At 58.6% G+C, this 24808-nt stretch overlaps 6 protein-coding genes across 6 annotated transcripts; 4 read left to right on the top strand and 2 right to left on the bottom strand.

Annotated features, from left to right (window-relative positions):
- Positions 1-602: 602 nt before the first annotated feature.
- EsH8_III_000991 (NUDIX hydrolase) lies at positions 603-1355 on the top strand (the record flags this gene model as incomplete). Its single annotated transcript, XM_083262716.1, has 1 exon — positions 603-1355. One exon carries the CDS (start codon positions 603-605, stop codon positions 1353-1355), a length of 753 nt encoding a protein of 250 aa, XP_083123203.1.
- A 190-nt stretch (positions 1356-1545) lies between these two features.
- Positions 1546-4818, bottom strand: EsH8_III_000990 (uncharacterized protein; the record flags this gene model as incomplete). Its single annotated transcript, XM_083262715.1, has 2 exons — positions 1546-4395; positions 4471-4818. The coding sequence occupies 2 exons, from the start codon at positions 4816-4818 to the stop codon at positions 1546-1548; spliced, it is 3198 nt and encodes a 1065-aa protein (XP_083123202.1).
- Positions 4819-8031: 3213 nt separating this feature from the next.
- EsH8_III_000989 (uncharacterized protein) lies at positions 8032-11194 on the top strand (the record flags this gene model as incomplete). The annotated part of the gene is made up of 4 exons (XM_083262714.1): positions 8032-8052; positions 9164-9471; positions 10076-10449; positions 10593-11194. The coding sequence occupies 4 exons, from the start codon at positions 8032-8034 to the stop codon at positions 11192-11194; spliced, it is 1305 nt and encodes a 434-aa protein (XP_083123201.1).
- Positions 11195-12260: 1066 nt separating this feature from the next.
- EsH8_III_000988 (uncharacterized protein) lies at positions 12261-14458 on the bottom strand (the record flags this gene model as incomplete). The annotated part of the gene is made up of 3 exons (XM_083262713.1): positions 12261-13113; positions 13173-13957; positions 14075-14458. 3 exons carry the CDS (start codon positions 14456-14458, stop codon positions 12261-12263), a joined length of 2022 nt encoding a protein of 673 aa, XP_083123200.1.
- A 323-nt stretch (positions 14459-14781) lies between these two features.
- EsH8_III_000987 (uncharacterized protein) lies at positions 14782-18551 on the top strand (the record flags this gene model as incomplete). Its single annotated transcript, XM_083262712.1, has 4 exons — positions 14782-15103; positions 15167-15875; positions 15940-17152; positions 17208-18551. The coding sequence occupies 4 exons, from the start codon at positions 14782-14784 to the stop codon at positions 18549-18551; spliced, it is 3588 nt and encodes a 1195-aa protein (XP_083123199.1).
- Positions 18552-20060: 1509 nt separating this feature from the next.
- On the top strand, positions 20061-21776 carry EsH8_III_000986 (bleomycin hydrolase; the record flags this gene model as incomplete). Its single annotated transcript, XM_083262711.1, has 2 exons — positions 20061-20287; positions 20468-21776. 2 exons carry the CDS (start codon positions 20061-20063, stop codon positions 21774-21776), a joined length of 1536 nt encoding a protein of 511 aa, XP_083123198.1.
- Positions 21777-24808: the final 3032 nt, after the last annotated feature.

Raw genomic sequence — 24808 nt, 5'->3', positions numbered from 1 at the left:
GAAGAGGGGGGCAGTAGAGGGTTAGGGTTTCATCCCGTCCAGCCCGCTAATACCTACGGCCGCGAGCCCGTCTGGTACCCGCAAGCTCCTCGACCATCCTCGCCCCCGGGCCCGAGAACGCGGCCCGCAACGGGACAAGCGACGCCCCCGCACCGGCGAATGACTCACGCCACAAATCCCCGGCCCAGCCCGCACCCGTCCCTCGCCTGCCCCCCTCGGGGGAGCGGCCTAATTCCCCGCCCAAGTCAGACATCGCGCTACGCTACGACCTCCGCAGGCGCTCCCCAGGCACCCGAATAACTCACACAAGGCAGGCACCCAACATACCTCCCCCCGAGACATTATCCAGGCACCCGCTCTCTACAAAGCAGAGCAACAACCGCCCCATTCCATTCATTCAGTCACTTGGTCATCCATCCGTTCAATCAATCAACCAACCAACCCTCCCACCGTCACATTCTGCTCCAGATCCCGCATACACAAACACCACTTCAACAAACCAAACACATAAAAAAACATAAAAAACATAAAAAACAAAAGAAATTAAAAGCATACACACACACACACACCCTCACTCACTCACTCACCTCGCTCGCCCCAAAATGCCTCCGCCACCGCCAAACCCGCCCCTCGCCCTCGCCCTCTCCCCCCCGGTCCTCCCCTACATCCTCCGCTTCCACCCGCACGGCCCGTCCTCCCCGCCGCCCGCGGAGCACACCCGCCGCCTCTGCGTCAGCGCCGCGGTCATGGACCCCTCCTCGCCCGCCGGCGGCCAAAGCAGCGCGCCGCCGCGGGTCCTCCTCGTCCGGCGCTCCGCGACCGAGGCCGCCGTCCCGCTCAAGTGGGAGCTCCCCGGCGGCTCGGCCGAGTCCGCCGACGGCGACTCCCTCGCCGCCGCCGCCCGCGAGCTGTGGGAGGAGACGGGCTTGCGCGCGCGCAGGGCCGCGGCGCTGGTCGGGTGCTACGAGTGGGCGGGCATGACGGACGGCGACCGCGCCGTCGCCGTCCCCGGGGACCAGGGGTGGGGGCTGCCGGGCGGCGGGGTCGGCATCGTGGAGGCTGCGCGGGCGGGCGCCGCGGACGCGGACGCGGACGGGGGCGGCCGGCCCCCCAAGGCCGCCGCCGGGGGAAGGAGGGACGCCTGGCGCAAGTACACGTACCTCTTCGAGGTCGAGACCGCCGCGGACGGGAGTGTGCGGGTCGTGCTCGACCCCGAGGAGCACGACGCGTTCGTGTGGGCCACGGAGGACGATGTGCGCGGCGACCGGTGCGGCGACGTCCAGCTCGACTGGACTTCGCAGAACCAGAAGCTGGACGTGCTGAACGCGTTTGAGGTGGCGAGGAAGAAGCGCTAGAGCACGGAGATGGAGGCAAGGAGGGTGGAGGCAAAGGTTAACGGGGGGCCGCCGGGCCCTTTTCTCTCTGGCAACTCATGGCTGCAACCGCCGTCATTGCACCTAGATCACTATTTTATATAAATATAATGCATGCCTACGTCCCGTCGCTCTTGGCAACCCTTGTGGTTTACGAGGCTCTTTGGCCTCCTCACTTCTTCTTGGAACCCCTGCCGCCTCGTCCGCTCTTGCCCTGCTGCCCCTTGGCACCGCTCGCGCCGCTGGTTCCGCCAGCCACCATGACCCTGACCTTGCCAACGGGGACGCAGTTGACAGCCTCCTCGGCCTTGAGCCCCTTGATGAGCTCGACCTCTCTCGGCCACATCCTCTCCTTGTCCTGCGCCCGCTCGTCGATGACAGTCTTCTTGGACGAGGCCGACTTCCACCTCTCAAACACCTCCTTGACCGCCTTGCCCTTCTTCACCGCGCCCGGCTGGAGCTTGGCCTTGTACTTGAACTTGCCCATGGCGTTCCACGGCGCGCACACGGGGATCGCCTCCAGGATCTCGTCGCCGGGGAGGGGCGTGCCGACAAGCGCATCCAGAAGGGTCATCTTGCCGAGCTCTTCCGAGTCGAGCACCTCGACGCCCTCCTCGTTCATCAAGCGGCGGATTTCCTCGTGCTCGGCCGTCTCCTTTTGCTGGCGTTCGTGCTGCGCCCGGCGGCGTTCCTTCTGGAACGCCAGCTGGGCCTCTTTCTCGGCCTTGGTCTGCGCCTCGATTTCGGCCCGCTGCTTGCCCCGAGCGGATCCGTACAAGGCCTCGGCCGCTGCCTTGTCGTCTTCGTCCTGGTACTTGTACTTGGCGGCAATCTTCTTCGCCTTGTTGCGTTGGCCCCTCTTGGCTGGCCGCTGCTTGTCGGTTGCTGCGGTACTGGCTTGGGAGCCTGGTACGCCGGAAGACTCAGCCGGCTTGGAGCGTTGGTCTGCAGTAACATCGTCCTCGTCCTCCTCTTCCTCCTCTTCATCATCGGAAGCCTTTGAAGGCCCGTCGGCAGAATTATCGGCCGGCTTGTCTTCGGTGATATCGAGCTTCTCCAATTCCTCGGCAGGAGAATCTCCGTCGCCAAGTCTCTCCTCGGAATCATCCTGGTCGTTTTGTCCTAGCCTCTGAAGAGGGTTGTCCCGCGGCTTCTCATCTTCGTGGTCGTCGTCGTTGTCAGAGCCCATGTCGGACGCGTCGTCCACATCCTCGTCTCTGGCCTGAGCAGCGTCCGCTGCAGACTCTTGCGCTTCGGCCTCTGATGTCGCGGCGTGAAGCTCAGCACCGTCATACAGCCTGTGCTTCACATGTCTAGCCTTGCTCTCTTCGCTGATCTTGAACATGATTCCGATTCCAAGCAGGAGCTGTGCTGGAGGGAGAAAGTTCTTCTGGCCACGCACCATGAAGCTTCCGGTAGGAAGATACTCACCAGTCGGCGCAGACTTGGAAACCTGGTCGGCGTTCACCCACCAGGCGCCCATGCCGGCCTTGGAGTCCCATGCGCTTGAGCTGCAAACAGCCAGGGTACCGGCTTGCGCCAACGTCGAAGGGGGGATGGGCGCGTCGGGAGAGCTCGGGCTGTTCTTGATGATGACTGTCGCCGCGCCGTGCATGTCTGCGTGAACATACACGTCGCCCTTTCGGAGGTACCGCTTGTACAACATCTCGTTTTGCTGAGCGTCTTTACCACCCAGAACCAGGTACCCGTCAGACGAGACGAACCAGATGAACTTCTCGAACCAGATCTGCTTCCGGATGGGCTGCAGAACGGCCTTCTCCTGTTTCAGGCCCTTCTTCAACTCCGCCTGGATCTTCTGCTCGGCGTTCTTCAGCGCCATCTGAGACTGTTGGACGGTTTTCTCCTCCTTCTTGGCGGCGCTCCGCTTCTGCTCGTGATATCCTCTCGAGTTCGCCCAGGGTGTCAAGCTAATGTTGACATCAATCTCCAATCGCTTAACCGTCTTTTGCTTGTTGGTTGCATTCTCGTCCTCGCTGTCAGAGGCATCCGAGTCCGTCTCGTAGTTGGAGGCGTCGTCTTCAATATCCTCCTCCTCGCCGAGCAGCAGAGTAATCGTGTTCTCGGCAAGATCGAGCGGCAACTTGATGATTTCCGCGACGGGGTTGTGGCGCTTCTGCTCGCGTTCGATGAGCTTGCTGATGTCGACCCAGTCCATGCCCTGCTGGAGAAGGCCATTGACGGCGTCCATCGCCTCCTGGACACGCTCCACATTTGCCTCAATTGCCGTGGCCTTTTGTACGTTGAGAGATTGCGCTTCCTGCAGACCTTCGATGCGCTTCTCTTGGTCCGACCTGGCGGCATCAAGCTTCCTCCTGGCCGCTGCCTCACGTTCGGTAAGCTTGGACTCGAGCTTCTGTCCCTCCAGGGACGAGAAGAACTCGTCGACAGTCTTGTTGTAACCGTCGAACTCAAGAACCTTGATGCTGGAATCGTTCGCAAACTTTCGAGGCAGGAAGGGGTGGAAATCGTCGTAGAGGAGATCCGTCCTCTTGGTTTCCTCGCCTTCTGCCGGCGGTGCGGAGTCGGGCTTTGACCGGTACTTTGCGAAGATGTAGCCCTTGGCGGTGGCGGAGCTGGTGGCATCTTCGACTATGCTTCGTGCCTGGGTCAAGGCGGCCAGAAGCGCATCCAACAAAGGTTCGTTCTCAAGGATCTCGGCCGGCTTCTTGCTGCCATCGAAGTTGGTGATCTGAAAAGAGTGATCTACCAGGATTGGAGGCAGTTCGGTAATCGTTGTCGCCAGGCTCCTCCTCAGCTCATCTCCGGGCTTCGTCTTGATTTTCTTTCCTGCCGCAACGGCCGTCGAGCTCTTCTTGACAGATGCCTCCAGCGCAGCCCTGACTCTCTCCTTTGTCAAAGCTGGGACGCCGTTGTAGTTTTGCCGGTTCTCTAGTGAGTAGTTCAAGCCAACTCTTTGGGGCTCCTGGCCCTCGCCTTCGGGGACGATTCGCAACAGTGTGAGAATTTTAAGATCGGCATCGGTCAAGATGACGTTTCCGCTCTGTACAAACACGGCGTTAGTGATGGGTGCTCAGCCCCCCCTTTTTTGGGGGGGGATTTCTGCAGGTCCACTTACGGCAAAGAACTCGAGGAACAGCCGGTACTGGCCATCGCTGAACTGGAACTCAAGGATTCTGTCCGTCCCAACCTGCGAGACGGACGTTAGGCGCCTCGTCTTGAGGAACTTGCGCAGCCGCGCGACAAAGGCCGAGGGCGCCGCGGCGGTCGTGCGGGTAAAATCTGTGAGGTGGCATCGGAACCCAGAGTCGATTATGAGCTGCTTCTTGTTGTCGGGCTTCGCGAACTTGAGCAGCAGGATCTTGGAGGAAAGGTCGTAGACATTGGCCAGTCGCAGGGTGACGAGGCTCTCTTGGAGCTCGTGGGCGATGACCTTGACGTCGATGGAGGAGAATCGCTGCTTCATGACTGCGTGTGTTGGTTCCTTGGCAGTCGGTTGTAGACGTTGTAAGCGTGCGCCAGTGTCTCGTGGCAGCCGTCGGTGTAGTCTTGGAATCGAATGAGGGGCAGAATCTGTGAGGTGATTGAGTAATCGCGGGGCAGTCGTGGCTGAAGAGCTTGAAGATGTGGATGCGCCACGATGACGTCACGTGCCAGTTTCTCGCCGTCGAAACAGAGATCACGCAAACCGAACCTGCCACTTCTGCGGGGACTTGTTGGAGTTTATTTGAGGCTTTGATGGCATTCAGGATACTCCGGTTCGACATTAGACGTCTTCGTTCAAGATAGACTTGATCGGCGGGCGCTTTTGTAGCGTATGCTTAGCTATCTAAAGATGACACACGCCGAAAATCTTACGCCACAATCCAAGCTCCATCCAATGACCTTGTGGTTCCTGGGGAGCCTCGCGCATTGTTCTGGGTTTTGACAGCTGCCAGCTCAACTAACTAACTACTGGTAGACAGACGAAGTGTTTTGGCTTAGTCAATACGCAAAGCGATTTGATATTTTGACTTTGTCTAACGCACATTATAGGTCAAGGAACTATCTTTATTTTACTATTGCATGTTGTAACATGGCGCGAACTTCAGAGTTTACAATGGCTGAAGCTGGTTGAACGAAGACGAAAATATGTCGCCAATATTTGCGGTCAGCATGACTTGCTTACCATTTGGATAACAAAGCATTTAAACACATGCGATGCCATATCGCAAACTAGCTGCAAGTCTCGGAGCGGGGACAAGCGAGGAGAGGCGCAAAACAGCCTTTCGCCGTTCGATACAGTATCGCATAGGACCGTTTCGTGTTTCAAAGAACCATTGGTTTGGGTTGTCGAGAACCTCGTCGAGAAGTTCATGCAAATAGCCTCCGTTGTAGGTCATCAAACGGCAGGTAGACCTAAATGCTTTCCAGAGCCAAGTGACCGCCCATAGCCAATGCAGTCGATCAATTGGTTCCATGACTACCCCCCAAACCAATCATTGTCAAGTACCACACGGTGTGGTGATGCCGATGTCAATAGTCACGGACGGAGCGATTGTTGGGGCTTGCAAGTGTCAATAGTTGACAGCGCATATTCGTAAGCGCAGCTTTGGCTTCGTTCGCATTGGAACGGGATTCCCTGCCCACCGGGTTTCTCGTTCGGTGTCCCAGTTACGCTACAATTGTACGGGTGTGCTCGTTGGACTGGCAACAAACAATTAGCAGAAAGTTTTGAGGCCGCAGAGACGTTTTCATGTGATCCGACAACTGAAGTCAGATTGCCAACCCTCTCAACGATCGCGCCGGCGATGCATGGCGAAGATCGCCCAATGCCGAAGAGGTGGCTTCCCCATGCAGCTAGAGGAGAGGGTGGGGCCATTTTGTCGTCAGGGCAACCGCGGCCATCCAAGGGAGCTCCCGTGCGTCCCGGGTGGTTCGTCTGTTCTGGGTGCTGCCATGGTTGGAAGCCAGTATCAGTATGGGGGAAAAAACAAGGTCAATTGGGACAATTTCGGGACTGGGAGGCTGGCAGTTATCAACAACTCCAACCTCCCCAGATGAATTGTTTCCGAAAGAGCAAAGTTGCAGCGGAGACGCCGCGCCTCGCCTCTCAATTCGATTCGGTTCAGGGGAAATGCGGAATTCGACTCTCGAGCTCCATCCATGGCATGGCTCGACGGGGCCCCCCCTTCCCCACTCGGCGCGCTGCGGGCGGGATCCGTAAGGTGAGGTGAGGTACTTTGCCTTGGCCACGTCGCCGGTCTCCCTGGAAAAAGCAAGTCGCCAGCCAGCCTCGTTCTGCATGTGCGACCATCGGCTTGCATACGTTGCGCGGCGGTTGCAGATAGACAGTCCAATGGAGGGATTCCACGACGTTGGCGACCCATTATTCGGTCCCCGTATTGTAGGCAAAGTTGCCAAGTGCTGATTCTCGACCGGGCCTCAATCAGCAGCCGCCGACCTGGAAACCCTGGAAACTGAGGGTCGGATGGACGGGTGAAGCTGAAGGTGGTTGGGGAAGCTCTCGCAGCCGACCAATTGAGTTTCCCAGCTGCCCCAGGCAGGCTGTATGGGCCCATGCAGACAGTCGATAGCGGGCAATTGGGCCGTCGGCGAGACGAGGATCTTCGTACCCAGCCACCCAACCCAGCCCGCCGCGGTTGTTGTTTTGTTTGCTGCAGCCGGGGGCATGTCAACAAACTGCCAGATGTGACAGGCGAGATGCACGGAGCGTATCCCGCAGCGCAGCAGGCGACCAGTTCAGCCCAAATCAGCAGGCAATTTGGGGACAATTTGGGACATCGCGGCAGCTGGAGACATGAATTTGCGGCCTGGCGTTAGTGTGCGTCGCTCGCCTCGTGGCCGAGCACAAGTGACGGCGACAGCCCAATGATTGGCGGAAGCTAGGCCTGTGGCGCCCATGGCGGCGTCCGAGTGGGCGAGGCCGAGAGACTGGAAATTTGTTCAAAAGTCTGGCCGACCATGAGAATCCGGGGGACCCCTATTTTTGGGACAGAGGTCCCAGTTTCTTCCTTTCTGCTGCTCCGTGTCGTGTCAGGCCCAACCCGGGCAGCACAGTTGGGGTTTCTGTGTTTGCTGATCAACCACGGCGCCTGCAATCTTGGGTGGAGGGACAGACCCAGAAACAGCCGAGGACTAGGTAAGGTGTTCGGACGGCCGGTCCAGCAATTAATTCTCCAAGGCAATGGCAATCTATGCTGGACGGTCCCACTGTCGGAGCTTTGACAAGCAAGCTGAGGGAGAGCTGGGATTTTTCTCCTCCTCGGCAGTGGTGGTGGTGGTGGTAGTGGTGGTGGCTTGACGCGCCTTGCGGCGCCGTAGGCAGCTGGGACCGGCGAGTTGCTAGTTCGCGGCGAGCTCTGCAGAAGCTCTAGGCTCAGCGACCGCGCCGAGCTGACAGCATCTTGCATGTGCATACACACATACATACATACACATACGCTGTGTCGACAGTGGCTGAATCGGTTGGTTCGCGGATGCATGAGGATGAATCATTGAGTCAATTGACACCGTACTGAGGCCGTCGGGCAGTCAATTGAGTGGCTAGTGATTAGGCGCCGAGTCGGACGAGCTCCTGCGACGTACGGTCTCGCAGCAAATGTGCCCAGGTGGGCTCGAAAAGACGCGAGAGAAACAGAAAAGTGGCAGACTGACAGACGGACGGGGGCAAGCAGAGATGAGGCGGTACGTACTCTGGGTACGTACCTGGATGGATCGATGGACGGTGACATTGGGGTGGGGCCGCGAAGCTGTACCTGCCGCGCCAGAGGGAAGGTGCCTTAGGTGCCTGACTTGGGGGAGCTCTGGAGGAGACCTCAACCTCAGATGCAAGGCCTCCATCGGTGTGCCGTCCAAGGTCCAAAGTAAGGTGTCCCGAAAAATCCCAGGGCGCCAAAGCTTGGAGCTTGCAAGCTCCCTTCTTCCTCCTCCCCCCCACCCATGTCCCGTCTCCACCTCCCATCCCCGGACTAAGCCCGTTCGGGGTGGAATAAACAATGGATTATCCACTGCTGCAAGAGACGGGAACGCCAATGTCAACATTCCCGCTCAACACGCACGCACTCAGCACTAATTGGCACTGATGGCACTGACCACCCGGACCGGAGCTGTCTCTGCGCTTTGCAGGCATCTATCTGGTCTGGCTGGTGTATCCGTACCTATCTCTCATCTCATCTGGCGCATCTAGCACCCTCGCACCCTCGCACACCATCCATCACACGCTCTCCCGAACAAGCAAGACGCAAGACAGAGAGACTCCCACTCGCTCACATCTCGATATCAAGACAAGACAAAACACTCTCGTCCCAATCCAACCCCCTCTCTCGGCATCCACTCACAGGCCGTCCGTCCACCCACGACCCCAGTCTCGGTCCCACATCGACACAGAAAGGCACACATCCAGCTTCACAACACACGCCCCTTGCCCTGGCAACGTCGCAACCCTCGTCTTCTGCACCTCGCTGCTGTGCTCCATCCAACCATCACCCCCCAACCCCCCCCGTCTTCAAAACCCAATCCGCATCGCACAACTTGACCGACCCTCTTCTTCCTCCTTCTTCCCTCTCTCCATCCATCACCAAAGCTTCAAACTCCCTTCTGCCCGTCTTCGCCTCGCAGAACCACCCCCCCTTCCTCCAAATCCAAAGAGAAGAGAAAAAGCAAAAGAAGCGCGCGTCACTCCAACGACCGGCTTCTTCCCTCTTTCCCCTTCTCCTTTGTTTTTCTAGGAAAACGAAGCAAGAGGATACTCTTCTTTGCCTTCCTTCTGTCGGGAACGCTTAGAAGATTCTCCTCTCTGCCTCCCTAAGGCCGCCAATCTGGATTTTGAAGCCCGCATCCCCGTCCCCTTTAGCGTCTTTCCCTCCACCTACAAGGAGAGCGAGACACAAACCCAGACCCAAACAGTCACCCAAACCCACGAAGAGCTTGAGATCAAACTCCCCGAGAAGCCCCAAAAGCCCGGACGGGAAGGTCAATACTCTTCGTTCACCGCCACCGCCGAACAACTTCCTCCCCGGAAAGAACAGCGCTTCAGCGAAGAAGAGGTCCGTATCGAAGAACATTACCACCGTCCCGGTGTCCATCAAGAGTCCCACCACTACCGTGAGGAGTACCGGTATGTACAGTTATTTCTCCCCGTCTGTTGCTTCTTGTCGTCCCCTCGTTCCCCCCCATCAGCCCGCCCGCCTCACCTGGAATGTCTGTCACCGCAATGGCCTCGGCTGCTTTCCAATCCAATTCCCCCCCACCAGCGTGGCCCCCCCGGGTCTGCCTGAATCATCAGATGTCCGTCAGTCGTTCACAACGGGCTTGGACGGGCATCGATCGATTCGTCCAGCCACCCCTCTTTCTTCCCATGCAAACCCAAAACAACACAAACCCACCCGCGTCATCGCGGTCACCGCCCCTTCTCCTCCCCCGTCCTACTCTCTCTCTCCTCTCTCTCTTGCCCAGCCTACCCTTCCCCCCCTCCACCCCTGCCCCCGGCCGCGGGACCGCTTCAGCTCGGCCCCCGGTACTTCGCCAATTTTCCTTCCTTGCCCATTACGAGCCGCCAGTCATGGACCCTGGACGCCTCCTCCCACACACCCCTAGTCCCCAGTTGGCCAAGTAACAACATGTCACGTCAAACATGTCTACCGGAGCGAAAAAGCTTCCCCATCGAGCTCTCCCCCCATCAAAACATCAACTGACCTCTCTCTTCTTTTCCTTTCATCCAGCCCTGCCCCTCCTGTCCAACAAACTCAAGAGTTCCACGACACCCGCATTCATCATCACCACGACACTCGTGTTGAGATCGACACCCGTCACCACGAGCACCTGGTAAACCCGATTGATACAATCGAACGCCAGTACCGTCAACGCTTCCAGCCCACATACCACCGTGAGGAAGTCACCGTCGAGCAGCGTCCCTTGCCCGCTCACTCTCACCACCACCACCACTCTCACGTCGACGAATACACCGTCGACTCCCACGCTGAGCGCCCCCGCCCTCAGTTCAAGGAAACCGTAACGGTTACCGAAGAGACCATCGAGCCTACCAAAGTCTCCCGCCCCCAACACAAGTCCAAGATGGGTTACTACGACGACGACGGTAAGTCATGATTGCTCTCCCCCCCTGGTGCTCACCTCCTCTTCCCCCCCTGTTCCCAGTGCGTTCGGTTCGGCTCTTTTCGTGTTGCGGTTGCGAAGTTCGTCCCCCTCCTATGGATCGAGACTGAAGGGTGTTCGCACCAGGCCACTACCACTCCTTCCGCCACGGCCTGCACAAGCTGGCTGACAAGATTGCTCACCCTCATCAAGGCCGCGACCGCTACGAGGTCTCCGAGATCCGTGAGCACCGCTCCTCGGCCCCCGCCCGCCGCCCCTCCCCCCCTCCTGCCTCCTCCGCCCTCCCCAACACCGTCACCATCCCCTGCCACCACATCCGCCTCGGCGACTTCTTGATGCTCCAGGGCCGCCCCTGCCAGGTCATCAAGATCTCCACCTCCGCCGCCACCGGCCAGTACCGCTACCTCGGTGTCGACCTCTTCACCAAGCAGCTCCACGAGGAGTCTTCTTTCATCTCCAACCCCGCCCCCAGCGTCGTCGTCCAGACCATGCTTGGCCCCGTCTTCAAGCAGTACCGCGTCCTCGACCTCACTGACGGCCACGTCACCGCCATGACCGAGACCGGCGACGTCAAGCAGGGCCTGCCCGTCATTGACCAGTCCAACCTCTGGACCCGCCTCAACAACTCCTTCGAGTCCGGCCGCGGCAGCGTTCGCGTTCTCGTCCTTAACGACAACGGACGTGAGCTCGCCGTCGACGTCAAGGTCATCCACGGCTCCCGCCTTTAAGCGCCCGGGGGTTTTGTCTGGGTATCTAGCATAACATGTACGAATTACAGATGATCAGATGTAATGGATAAATTGAAGTCGATTTGTTGGATGAAAAACCTACTAGATGAAATTATCTGGGAACCTTTTCCTTGCGTAGATAGGTCGTTCTGTACATGATCTGCAGTCCGCGTGTCCACGCCGGGTTGTTTTATCTTACTATCTTGTCGTGTCTTGTCCAGTGACTCTTGCCCTCCACATCCGTTGCCGCCAACAATTGAGACGCTTTGGTATACATGCGCAGTTTCATCACACTCCAAGTTGTTCCCGGCGATGATTCCCTTTCAAGCTATCGCCCGTCTCCAGTTGCCGAGTCCCCAAAGCACTTACATCGAGCACCCTCCCGTCACAAAAAGTCTCGGTGCCATTACACAACGACTTTGACACGACATTGACGGTGAGTCGCCAATGCCTTGGCGCCTGTCAGTCATTGTTCGACAGCGACGGCCCGACGTGGCGGCGCAGCACGACGGGCCGGTCGCGGACGTCCCTGGGCTCGGCTGGGTTGGGGTAGGGGTAGGGGTAAGTCAAGCCGGTGGGCGCTACTCCCAGACCGAACCCTCGGCAGCGGCCGTTGGGACAAGCCACAACGCTCGCCCACGCCACGTCCCGCTTGTCCTTCGCTGACACGGCCGCCGTTTAGTCCACGTCAACGGCCCGGGGCGAGGCTTGGCCAGACTTGCGGTAGCTCCTCGTCTTTGTTTCTTTGTTGAGCCGTCCTTGGAGACTGGTCAAAGGATAAGGATGGCGGCCGATGACGGTGAGGTGGATGGGGGCGTTGGGGCGCTACATGTCGAAATTGTCGTGAGGGAATCCGGGACTTTCTTCCTCGTTGCGGTCTCGGTGTGATTGATGAAGGGGTTCTCACTTTGTCCGGCCCGTCGGTTTGTAGGATTGATGATTAGATATTCACGCATGAGAGGGAAGGCTTGGATGGATGTGTTTAACGTTTGATTCATGCTTCATTTTTCGGGTCACATTACACATCGCGTCTGTATACTTCTTCCAAAATGATTACGAGCTCCCCTCAAAACTGCGGGCAGCACTTCTCCAGGGGCACCACGACCTCGCGGTACACGACCTCGGCGAGGCGCGCGTCGCCAAACTCGTCGTCGCGGCCAAAGTCGAAGCAGATGCACTTGCGGATCGCCTCGTGGAGCGCGCCGCCGAGCTCCCTGCCAAAGTGGACCCTGAGCGGCTCCTCGGCCCGGCACGCCCACAGGAACGCGCCGCAGAACCTCGTGCTCTCGTTGGGCCGCCCGTCCTCGTCGAGCGACTCGGCCCACGAGGGCTGCTGCTCGAGCGTCTGGCCGTGGAAGAGCTCGAGGAGCACCACGCCCAGGAGCAGCAGCGACGACTTGGCGTCCCACGCGCGCCGCTGCGCCGGCGCGGGCGCCGGCGGGGCGCATATCTCGCGCGAGTTGCGCGAGAAGTACGGCCCGAACGACCTCTTCGCCCTCCCCCCGGGCCCCGCCCCGGGCCCGCAGCAGACCAGGAAGACGTCGCTTTTGGCCAGCTGCGCCGGGATCCAGGACGACGTGGCGAGGCAGAGGAGGGTGAGGGCGAAGCTGAGGCCCATGTAGAGGCGGCTCTGTCTTACGGATGTGGTTTGCAGGAAGGCGTCGATGGACTGCGTGGTCGACGCCTTGAGGGTGCTCTGGTCGAGGGGCGAGGGCTTCAGGACGACCCCCCTGCCCTCGTCGAGCGAGAGAGAATCGCTGCCATCTCGCGGCGGCTCGGCGCTTGTCACGAATTTGCAAATGTCCTTCATCTCCCCCATCCGTGCCTCATTTGCCTCCGGAGGGGAGGGCGGAGATCCCTCGTCGGTGAATCGCACCCTCGAGCTCGCCGAGATGCTGCTCTGAGACCGCGATAGTTCACTTCCGCATGTTGTCAGTTACGTTCGGCATTGCGAGGGGCTGCGCCAGGCTTGGCTTACCCTTCAGATGCAACATTGAGGCTTGAGCCGTTCTTTGGCGTCGCGGTGGTATCCGGCGCCAGAGTCTTGCCGAGACTCGAGATGGAAGAGCCTTGTTTGAAAGAGGTCTTGGGCAGGGACGCATTCGGTTCAGCGTCCGCGCCCCGCCAATGAGGCAGCTTTTTTATCTTTTTGGTCACGCTCCTGAGGATGGACTTGCGCGGCGTCTCGATGCCGTGGCCGGATATCGACAAGGCCGTGATGGCCAGCGCGGAGACGCTCTTCTCGCCCGCCGCGTCGGCGGCGACCTTGAGCTGCTTCTTGACGACAATCTGGCTCTTCAGCTCCAGGGCCGCCTCGACGTCGAGGGTTTGGGCCCGCGCGCCGGCGCTGCCGCCGTTGGTCTTGGGTTTCGCGGCCGCGAAGGCGTCGACCTGTAGGCTGAGCTGTTTCCTGCCGGCCTCGGCCTCGAAGAGGACGTTGAAGTAGCCGTTCTTGGTCGTCTTTGACGACTTGAGGACGGCCGGGCTGGTGGTGATTCCGACCGTGTGCGCGGCGGAGCAGCAGCACTGCCATCGCTGTGCCAGGCACTCGTAGAATGCGACGGCGTGGCCGTGCAGGTCCCGGAAGGGAATGCTCGGTTTTGTGGCGGATTGCCTGGTGACCCCCGAGCCCCTGTCGAGGAAAGTGTGCAGCTTGTCGTTGATGTCGGTGATCCGGGTCAGAAGATGGTTCTTCTTGTCGCTGAAGCTGGTCTGCAGGCGATAGAGCTCACTTTCGAGACTGGTGGAATCCAAGTGGTACACCTGAGGTATCAATCAGTATCGGGGACTCAAAGCTGTCCAAGGGCTAGGTATTGTTCGTAGCAGAAGCTGACATGCATTGATCGGCACGACTCCTCATCATACGAAGGGGCATCCCACCTTGTTGAGGGGTAGTAGCCTCTGCAGGCCCGTGAGTGCCTCATTCAACTCCGACAGGTTCCACATGAACCACGTGTATTCATTCTGCGGTAGACGTTGCCGCAGCTCCCCTTGGATGTGATGTTCGTACCAAAGGCCCGACCTCGGGTCCCGCAACAGGCTCTCATACTCGTCGTCTGTGATGTCCAACGGGTCGAGCAGGCGCTTCAGCACCTGCGTGTAGGCGATCTCCTGCGTGGCTATCGCCGAGACGAAGTTCTCAAACGATGTCTCAAACTGCCACCACGACTTGGTCTTCTTGAGAACGGTCCCGAGATCCTTGGCCGTGTCGTACAGAATCGGAAATGCGCCGAGAACAATCCCGGCAATCTCGAATCCCGACATGGTGCTTGTCCCGTCGGACCCTCTGGGACGACGTCAGGCATGAACCTTTAACGACGCGAGGAAATGTAGTTGGCGAGGCTGGAGAGGTTAGCGCTTTCCGGCAGCTGAGTCGGAGTGGAGGGGGGCGCGATGAGATGTGCCTTGCGGCTGTGCCTTGCGGCTGCATGGGCTGAAATGGCCTCATTGGCTCATGTTGCGGCGGGTTAAGGCACCCCAAAGGAGGGGCCCAGCCCGTTCAGAAGTGAAGTGATGGTAAATCGGCCACTCATCCTCACATTGCCCGGCTTCATACTTTTTATTGATCGCTGACCGGTCGATGCGCCATGGAGGCCGCGGCAGATCTCAAAGCCGGGGGTCTGGGGAATGGGCCTCCGGGCATCGTTCAAGCCACGATATCCTCGCTAGCCCGCGACTGCGACGCAGCCTTCGCCAAGCTGTGCCAAGACATAGTGGCCTCGCCGTATCATGACTTGGAGAACAAGGCTACTGATGAGGCAGGTCGCTTCAAGATCTGGGCCTCGAACATAGGAGCTCTGCAGAACCCGTATTCCTCGAGCTCGCTCGACTCGAGACTGAAGAGAGCCGACCGCATGAAGGAGAGCGTGGTCTCGGGGCTCATACGTCTAAAAGACGCACTCAGAAGAGGTAATTCTTCGACATGGGCGCGCACATATTCCCGAGTTTCTCATGCTGACCGGAGTGCCCTAGTTAACGGGATTGCGCTGGGAGATCTGCCCAACAGAACAAAGAGCCAACCCATTTCTACGGAGGACATAGCAAGCCTCTCACTTGGCCTCGTCTCGGGAAGCGGTGATGCAGAAGAGGCCGGCCCAACAACAGAAATAGTCGAGCTGTTCCTTAACATCCGGTCTTGCATCACACACCTCTTCACCCTTTCTGCCCTTCTTCGCCAGGATCGCCCGCGCGGGCGTATGCCGCGCCAGGGGCCTCAACACTTGCAATCGGACCCCGCGCCATACATCATCAACGCAAAGGACAAGTTCCCGAAGCTCAAACAGACTCCGTGGTTGGCCGAACAAATCGGACAGCGGACTGCCCGACAGCGGGATTATATCCGCTATCGTCAAGACCATCGCAAAAACCTAGCTCGGGTTGACGCCGGTCCGTCTGTTGGCGAGCTAGCCGAGCGAGCTACGACGAAGGCGACGTCCTTCCACGAGATCCTTGTTGCGCCCGACAACACCATCGAGATTGCGCAGAAAGAGTCTCCAGAGGCAAGTTTGTACTCTGTTGCGACTTCCTTCGCCAACACGGCCCTTGGAGACAATTACTCCGGCCGGGGAATCCCGCAACTGACGGACATGCGGCTGAACGGTGTCCGCCTCGACTACAATGAACCAATCGAGTGCCCTTATTGCCGCACTATCCAAGTCGTCAAGGACAGGCATCATTGGAAGTATGTATTTCTAGCATCTGGTGATACATCCACTATTCCAAGAGCGAGCTGACAGCTCATTTAGGCGTCACGTGTATCGAGATCTCCAGGCCTACATTTGCACATTCAAGGACTGCCCGGCAGAGCCCTTCCCAACGTCCCACGAATGGTTCAAGCACGAGCTGGACAACCACCGTCGGCAATGGAAGTGCCACCTGTGCCAGGCAAGGTTTGATTCCACGTCAGCCCTCGAGACACATTTCGTCTCGCGACACCCTGGGGCCATGTCCGCTGGGCAGAGAAAGGTGATGCTGAAGGCCTGTGAGAAGGCGCTGACAGACTTTGACGAAACCTCGTGCCTTCTTTGCGACGACTGGAACCCCCCGACAAGAGCCGAGAGCAACTCCAATAGGTTTCGCTCGCACATGGCAAAGCACCTCCAGGAGCTCGCCTGCGAGGCAATCCCTCTGGCCATTGAAGGCCTCGAGATCGGAGACGCCGAGAACGAGGCCGATTCCGTTTCGAGCCTTAGCTCCCATAGTAGCGTAGGGATAGATCAATTCATTGGTCTAGAACAAATCTATGCTGCGAGGCCTACTATGCGGGAGGGCGGTTGGAGGTGTGTTACTCCTTCAGGCCAAGAGAACCGACTTTGCCAGTCAAAGTTCTCTGATATCCAATCCCTGTATGGCCATTTCGAGGACATTCACGTAAAGCCCGGCACATCCATTGATGATCATTTGTTTACCGCAGACTTGTATGTATGCCAAACGTGCAACCGACGCGACACGGAGTGTGCCTGTGGGGTTTCGGCGAAGCAATTGGTAGAGTGGACTTTTTTCACCACCAAACCTGTCGATGTGAGACGCACGCATACGATTATAGAAATGATCCTCAGAAAATTGGAAAGAGAAGATGAGAGCGAGGAGGAGAAGGACGAAGCTGCTGCAGCAGTCGGAGAGTACGAAAATGTCGCCGGCATAGCCACTCAAGCGGTCGAAGAAGACGTTCAGGAGAAGAACCGTCCAGATACCAAGCCAAAATCCTCTCCGCAAAACAGCGGTCACCCCGACGTGCAGTTGAAGGACGACCCTCTACGACCGGTAGATGAGGAAGAGCTTCAAGGAGAATCAACCCCGCAGATAACTGCAGAGGCAACAGAGACGAAGACGGAAACGCCCACGCCGCTGGACGAGAACACCGGAAAAGGGAAAGAAGTAGAAGGAAACTTCCTCCATTTTTTTGACGTAGTTGGGCGGTACTTCAAATTTCCCTTCCATCTTTGTCAGACCTGGGAGGTGAGTCCGCACCTGGAGTGCATCTAAGCAGGCAACGAGCTAACTCCTGGCACAGGGCATGACGTATTTGATTGGTCAAATATTTCTTCACGACGATGAAATGCTACGTATGGTAAGGGCTGCATATTACGAGCTGGTTAGTCCAGAGGGGACCGTCATGAGATCCACGACCTGGGAGAGGTCCGTTAAGCCAGGTTTGCAGGTCAAAATGGTTATGCTGATGCCGCTCGCCGGTGAACATGTGCGACGGCTTCGAAATGATTATGAACAGACGGCTGCAAGAATAACAGAGAATCTGTACTGGGGCGTGGAAGAGAGGCAGGAGAAAAGAACCGCGATCATGGATCTCGCTGCTGCTGCGGGGCAAGCCGCGGCTTCTGTTGATATGATATTCGGGGCAGGGCCGGAGGAGGTCGATTTCGACGAAATGGTAACCCCAGAGGAAGTGAAAGCGACGGAGAGGCCCAATTTCGTGAACGAGGGCGTCCCGCCAGAAATGGCGCCTGCTCAAGCCGCTCCTCATATTTCTCCCGTCGGCAAAGGCAACCCCATGCTCTTCACACCAAGCTCTTTGGCCGAGGTAGAGGAAGGCTTCGAGGACTCTTACGGTGGCCAGAACGACTTCGTTGGAAACGACTTCCAGCTCTTCCCCGCCAACAACGTGTCCGCGAAGTACGAGCCTCAATTCGGTGAAATCCCGAGCGCAGACCTGGGCTACTCTCAAACCTCCCAGGGTCCGTTCCGGGCTTTGGACTGGAACAACATGGACTACTCAAACACAGGGCTGCGGAACAAGCCGCCCGTCGAGCATTCAAACCTTCAGACAAGGGTAATTATCCCGGCGGACGCGCGTGAAAGTCTGTCCGAATACGTGGTCTACCACTTCGAACGAGCCAAGGGTCCGAACGAGGTTGATGACCAAGGCAATCCCGTCAAATTGACCTGGGAAAATGCGGTTCGGACAAAGGTCCAAGGCCTCTTCAAACAGGTCGTTAAGGAAACCATTCGACAGCTCGACGCTGAAGGCAAGACGGCCTTGGAGAAGAAGATGGATCTTACGGGGACCCAGCAGTTTCTTATAGAAAGGGCCCAAAACTACCTAGAGGCATGCAATCCCGACAAGCGGTTTCGTTTCACCCTGCAGCAGATCAGCACCAAGGTTGAGAAGCTCAGCGAGGATTCTGTCGAGTACCGTCAATACATGGCAGGACGAGAAACGAAGAGAGTCGCTGGCTCTGGTGGAAAAGAACGGAAGCCAAAGAAGGTGCTGTTAGAGACCACCGCACTGATGGTTTACTTCAAAAAAGAGCTCCGGCCAGAAGTGGATGCAGTGGCCGTTTACAAGGAAAGAGAAGTAGAAGCTCTGCAGCGCCATCAAATGCCGAATCAGGAGATTTGAAAGGTGGAAGAATACCGTGGGGGAAATCAGAGAGTAGACGAAGAGAGGAACCAACACGCATGCGGCGCGGCTCTAAGCAGAAGACGCAAGCACGAGATGAACGGCACGAACGCCTGCAAAATGAAGCATCTCGAAAAAGCGCATTCGCTTCACGGCAAAGTTCGCTGGCCGCAGTCCCGTCTAGCACAGACCCTAGTACTCATCCTCCTCCGGATTGACCCTTTGTAGACGCGGTCCGCTTGCTGTCTGCTCGGACAGTGAATAGAGGCAAATGTTAATGCTTACATACACAAGTCATTATCCGTTACTATTCGACCCGGAGGTGATGATTCCGGCTGAAGAATGCCGTCTATTTCCCCCAAGAAGAACCCTGCAAACCCGACCACATTCCGGCATCCGGCACCGGAAAGGTGGGTCCCATGTCGGCGAAGTAGACCGGCAGCCCGCTCATTCTGCCAGAGACGATGTTTGGCTCAATTCCTCTAACGAGAAGTGTTCATCATGTCGTTCTCTACAAAGCCGAGAAAATAGCTCACTTATCGCCCCATTTTTGTTCAGGACAGTCATGTCTGTTGCTGAGCAATCAGCCGTGTCTTCGCTTGCAATCCTCCTCGGTACATCGGCTCATCTCCCCGCTAGACGAAGGGATAGCAGCTTACTGCATACACGGTGTCGAATGCGTAGCCGAGAAACCAAAGAGAAGAGATGGGCCCCCATTGCAAATAACATAGCTCAAAGGCGCGACTCTCCTCATTGCGTGCTTTCGTGCCAGTTGGTCCCCATTATTCCGCAATCTTCAACCCTCGATCGCCTAAACGACCCCACGTCATGTGGTGAGGACCCCTTTGGACGAGAGATCCATGGGGACCTTGATGGGTTCCCCAAGTCTCGGCTGTCTCGCCTGCGTGACCTCCTCCAGCACCCCTCCCCTCACGGGCAGCCAACCCCTGCTGGTTTCCCCAAATGCTTATCGCTGTTTGGCTGGATTCTTTCCCCGGCTCGACTCCAACTGATAAGGGACACGCAATTGCGGGCACCACCACCACCCCCGGGAAGCTTGATCTCGGAGACCTTCCTTACCTTACCTAGCAGGACGATCCTTCTCTCTCGCTCGAAGTCTCCGTGTCGGACTGGCATACTCGGTATCAGGCGGGCGCTGGGAAAGTGAGGGGGTGTGTATGGTTTACGACTCGCGTGCCCTTTTCCCTCTCTTAAATACCACGGCCAGATAGCCCATCCCTCTTCAGTGAAACCGTTTCCAAGCTTCCTTTCCCCGACTTCGCATCTTCCGATTGCGTGATTGTGTGACTGTGTGTTGTCTACGACCAAACTCAGTATCATCGTGTGTGATTTTACCGCCATCATCGTCGCCAGCGCCAACAATCACAGTCACTCCCCCTCCGCCTCCGCCCGAGCTCGGCAGCGTCTAACCCGCCCAGCCGATTTCCATTTCAGAGTTGCAAAGCGACGGGAAACCTGCACAACACCCGCGGGTCTAAACTTGCAAAGATGGGCTCCCAGCCGTCCAAGACCGCCGCCGACGCGGCGAGCGAGAAGGCGCTGCTCGAGCGCCTCCGCAAGTTTCAGGTAGCCGACGACGGCGTCGTCAACGCGGCCGTCTCCTCCGACGAGAACGAGAAGCGCGGCAGCGTCAAGCTCGTCCGCGAGCCCGAGGGCCTCCCCGTGCAGCAGACGCAGTCGTGGCAGTCGCACTTCCTCGCAGACCCCAAGAACAGGTGCGCACCTCCCCCTACCGTTTCCTCTTTTACAGCCAGAACATCCCCCGAGGAGAGAGAAAGAGAGTGAAAGGGAGGGTAAAGGGAGGGGAAGGGGGTGATATAATATAAAAAGGAGGGTTGAAAATGAAGAGAAAAGGACAAGAAAAGAGAAGCTGACACGAGACAACCCCCCTACAGACTCGCCCTCACGGCCCTCAGCACCGCGGACCCCCGCGCCGTGCTGACGTCGACGCCGACGCAGCTCGCGGACCCGCACATCTTCAACGTCCGGATCCCCTTCGAGGGCGGGCCCATCACGAACCAGCGGTCGTCGGGCCGGTGCTGGCTCTTCGCGTCGACCAACGTGTTCCGGGTCGCGCTCATGAAGCGCTACTCGCTCGACGCCTTCGAGCTCTCGCAGTCGTACCTCTTCTTCTGGGACAAGCTCGAGAAGAGCAACTTCTTCCTCGAGCAGGTCATCGACACGGCCGCCGAGGACCTCGACGGCCGCCTCGTCCAGGCCCTGCTCGGCGACATCGTCAGCGACGGCGGCCAGTGGGACATGGTCTACAACCTCGTCCAGAAGTACGGCCTCGTCCCCCAGGCCCTGTACCCGGACAGCTGGAACGCCAAGAGCTCGGGCGTGCTCAACTCCATCGTCAAGACCAAGCTGCGCGAGTACGCCCTCGTGCTGCGCGGCATCGCCCGGGACGGCGCCGGCGGCGCCGCCGCCACCGCCCAGGCCCTGTCGGCCGCCAAGGAGAAGATGATGCGCGAGATCCTCTCGGTGCTCACGCTCGCCCTGGGGCCCCCGCCGAACCCCCGCGACGAGTTCACCTGGGCGTACCTCGACAAGCACGGCAAGCCGCAGGAGCTCACGACGACGCCGGCGGCGTTCGCGCGGGACATCTACTCGTCCGAGTTCCGCGTCACGTCGTCCGTCATCGACGGCATGGTGTCGCTCGTGCACGACCCGCGCCACGAGCCGCTGACGCTGCTGACGGTCGACCGGCTGGGCAACGTCGTCGGCGGGCGCGGCGTGACGTACGTCAACGTCGGCATGGCGGCGCTCAAGGCGGCGTGCGTGGCCATGATCCGGGCCGGGCTGCCCGTCTTCTTCGGCTCCGACGTCGGCAAGTTCAGCAGCTCGGCCGCGGGCATCATGGACCTGGGCCTCATCGACTACGAGCTCGGCTTCGGCGTCTCGCTGCTGGGCATGGACAAGGCCAGCCGGCTGCGGACGGGCGAGAGCGCCATGACCCACGCCATGGTGCTGACGGCGGTGCACCTCGACGCCGACGGCCGCAGCGTGCGGTGGCGCGTGCAGAACAGCTGGGGCGAGGCCGCCGGCGACAAGGGCTGGTTCGTCATGAGCGACGCCTGGATGGACGAGTTCGTCTACCAGGCCGTCGTCGACCCGCGCTTCCTCAGCAAGGAGGTCCGCGACGTCATCGGCACCGAGCCGACGGTGCTGCCGCTGTGGGATCCCATGGGCAGCCTGGCCTAGGTTTCCCTCTGGTTCATGGGTGGGGGGTTGTTGTGTGTGTGTGTGTATTGGTTTGGCAGTGGGTGTTTGAGGGATATGTCCGTTTCTTTTTACGTACGATACGACCCGGTGACGATTTAGGATATTGCTTACAGCACGCAGCGTGTCAATCTATTGGTTTTTTTTACTCATTCACACATGGTCCTCTTCCGAGGTTGGCTCGTCCGCCGCGGCTTGTCCCTTCTTTTGACATGTTCGACCCACGACCAGCTCGGCACGTTTATGGAGAGGGGAATCTCTCGGTCCGATGGCATAAACGGCCTTCTTAGCTCGATCCAGACTGACGACGTCAGACCCAAAGATGGTGAACAATGTTGACTTCCCCCGTCCAATATACAAAACGTCACCTCTCTCACACTCTCTCATCCTCATTGGTATTCGCGCCACATATCTCCGACCTACCAGTGCCCCCCGTAGCCCCGTACATCGCCCTCGGGACGGAGACAAACCGAGACGGTGCCGAAACCACGGAACGCGTTCCCCGTCCGCCGACCACGGATCCCGGAGTCTCCCGCTTCACGGAGCATTTTTCCACAGCGCCGCCCACCCCCCCATTCCCCCCACTTCACCGAGATAAGGTCCGCCTTTTTAGCAGGAGGAGTGGAGGAGGGGGAGGCAGGAGGTTTAGTTGGGTTTAGTTTTCCTTTGGCTTTCGCGGGTCCCTCGGCCCGCAAAACTTATCTTCCAAGGCCGGAAGTCTGCTGCTGCACCTGGAACAGGTGGGCGGGCTGCCGGCCTCAAAAAGAGGAGATTCCAAAAAGTGAGGCGAGGCGAGGCGTCTTGAGAAAAGGGGGGGACGCGGTCCCGGTGTGACGGTAGAGTTTGGCCATCGGCCGGTGTTAGTCTCGGGAGCGTCGAGCTTGTCGTCCATCGCATTGACAACGCCAGAGGCACATGCCTCCCGTGGTGCGAGTCTCGACCAACTTTGTTTTTTGGGGGAGGGGGGAGGGAGCAGGTTTCGTGTTCATGCGAAGAGCTCTGGGAGGGTAGGGGACGTGGACCCTGATGCAAGCCCAAGGGGCAGATCGGTCCATTTTGCTCGAGCCGGCGCCTCGACCTGGACCGGTCCTCGAGCTTGAGTCTAGCTTGCAGCACGTGGAGGAGCGGACTGTGTCTTATCAAGAGCTAGGCCTGTCACGCGGCTCGATCTTACGCCGCTTAACGGTGCATTAGTGCTGAGGTCGACGGCTCGAGGCATCTGCCCGGTCATCAGCGCGATCAGGGGCAGTGTTGATGGCTCAGGACATGATGCCAGAACCGGGCGAGTGCCCATGATGAGGGGGAACTGCCGCCGTGCGGCGCGTATTTTCAAAAGAATTTTTTTTATTGTTATTGATATTATTATCTTACTGCGATTAAAGGAAGTCGGGGGCCTCAGTTCAGATGACATTGCGGCGGGCTCTTGGCGCTTGCGGCAATCCACGTGGGAGACAGCCCATTCCCGGGCTCGAGGCCTTCCTTGGCTTGCAAAACAAAGCTCTCAACAACAATTGAACTGAGCAGCCGCCTGTTACATCCTCCCAATCCTGCGGGGCTCATTGGGAGGCATCAACTCGTGTTTTCCCAAAGGCCCGCCATCGATGGCCATCGATGGTCGATCTGGGTGAAACGTCAATAGATCGAGGTGCGAGAATTAACAGAACCAGGGTTTCCAATCCGCCAGAGGTGGGAAAAAAGGAAAAGGAAAAGAAAAAAAAAAGGGACACCAATCACTCATGGGTCTGCGAGGCCGAACGGGGTGAGATGGCCGGCGGAAGAACTCTGAACGGATGTGCCTGAAAGACCGTGCGAGAACCCAACACGGTTGTTTGGTGGCTTGGGAGTTGCCCAGACCGGGGGATCCCCGTCTTGGGCGTCGCCGGTGACGGGCTTTGTTGGCGGGACTCCGGGGCCGTCCCTGCCCAACTGTCAACGTTGTCTGATGGGGTTCACATCAAGTGGGACAGCGTCTCCGAAGAGACTTGAGATGAGCAAGGGAAAATTCTATGCACCGCGCATCTCAGCAATCAACCGCTAGCCAGGCAGAGCGAGGCAGCGGGAAACAGGAATGCTGGGGCCGCCAAAATCACATCTTTCGGCAGGGCTGTTTGGCGAAGCGATTGAGATGGGGTGCTCCTTGTCGAATGGAGGCCACGAGGAGGGGGGAGGAGATAGCGCCGCCGCCATCTCCATCGGGGGGGGGTGCTCTGCGTGGATGGAAAGGCAGCCATCCCATGTGTACTACCTACACCATGTACCCCGTTGGGGTCGTTGCTCACCTCGCACACAACCAAGGCCGCTTGGGGAGACGTTGCGCTCGCCGCCCTTTCCCTGTTGCTTGCACGGACACATGTTGAGGGACGATGGGTGCGTAGCCGCTGGATCGTGGCGGTGAGCATGCATCGGAAGTCTGCTCAAGTCGCATCGCATCTTTGGGGCTCAAGATCAGCCCCGTTGGCCCCACGCGGCACTTGCGTTCAGAGGTGTACGGAAGGGCGAAAACTGCCCCGAGTCAAGACAGGCAGGACAGGTTCAAGTCAATTCTTGCTTAGGCGAGCGTCTGCACCGTGGTCTTGTCTGCGCTTGCAGATATTATGGGTATGTGACCTGCAGAACGGCGAGATGCCGCAGAGCAGTTGAAGGCAGGGCGAGGTCGAGGGTCGGTGGTGGCATCCAGTCCGTGGTGGTTGGTGTTGAGCGTGATCCAATGGTAGGTGGTGCGGGGCCGCCGGCGTCAATTGTTCTTGTCGTCGCCGTCGTCGTCGTCATCTCCCACGGCTTCAGGCAGATAGGCAGGCAGGCAGGCAGGCGGTCATGTTGTCTTTGGTATTTTGTCCGATGAAAGTGAGGCCCAAGGGCTCCAGGGAGACAGGCACGCGCGACATGGCTCCCAAGGTTTCGACGGGTGCCGCAGTTGGGCTTGGTATGTGGTGCTTGGCGGCCGCATCGTCGACGGCTGACAGCCATCAGACGACGGCTGAGACGCACAACAGACGGGCAGCTGCAGGAGATTT

This window comes from Colletotrichum jinshuiense, chromosome 3 (genome assembly GCF_051148585.1).
Source record: "Colletotrichum jinshuiense chromosome 3, complete sequence".
Lineage (NCBI taxonomy): Eukaryota > Fungi > Ascomycota > Sordariomycetes > Glomerellales > Glomerellaceae > Colletotrichum > Colletotrichum jinshuiense.
This window is presented reverse-complemented; position numbering and strand designations above follow the sequence as displayed.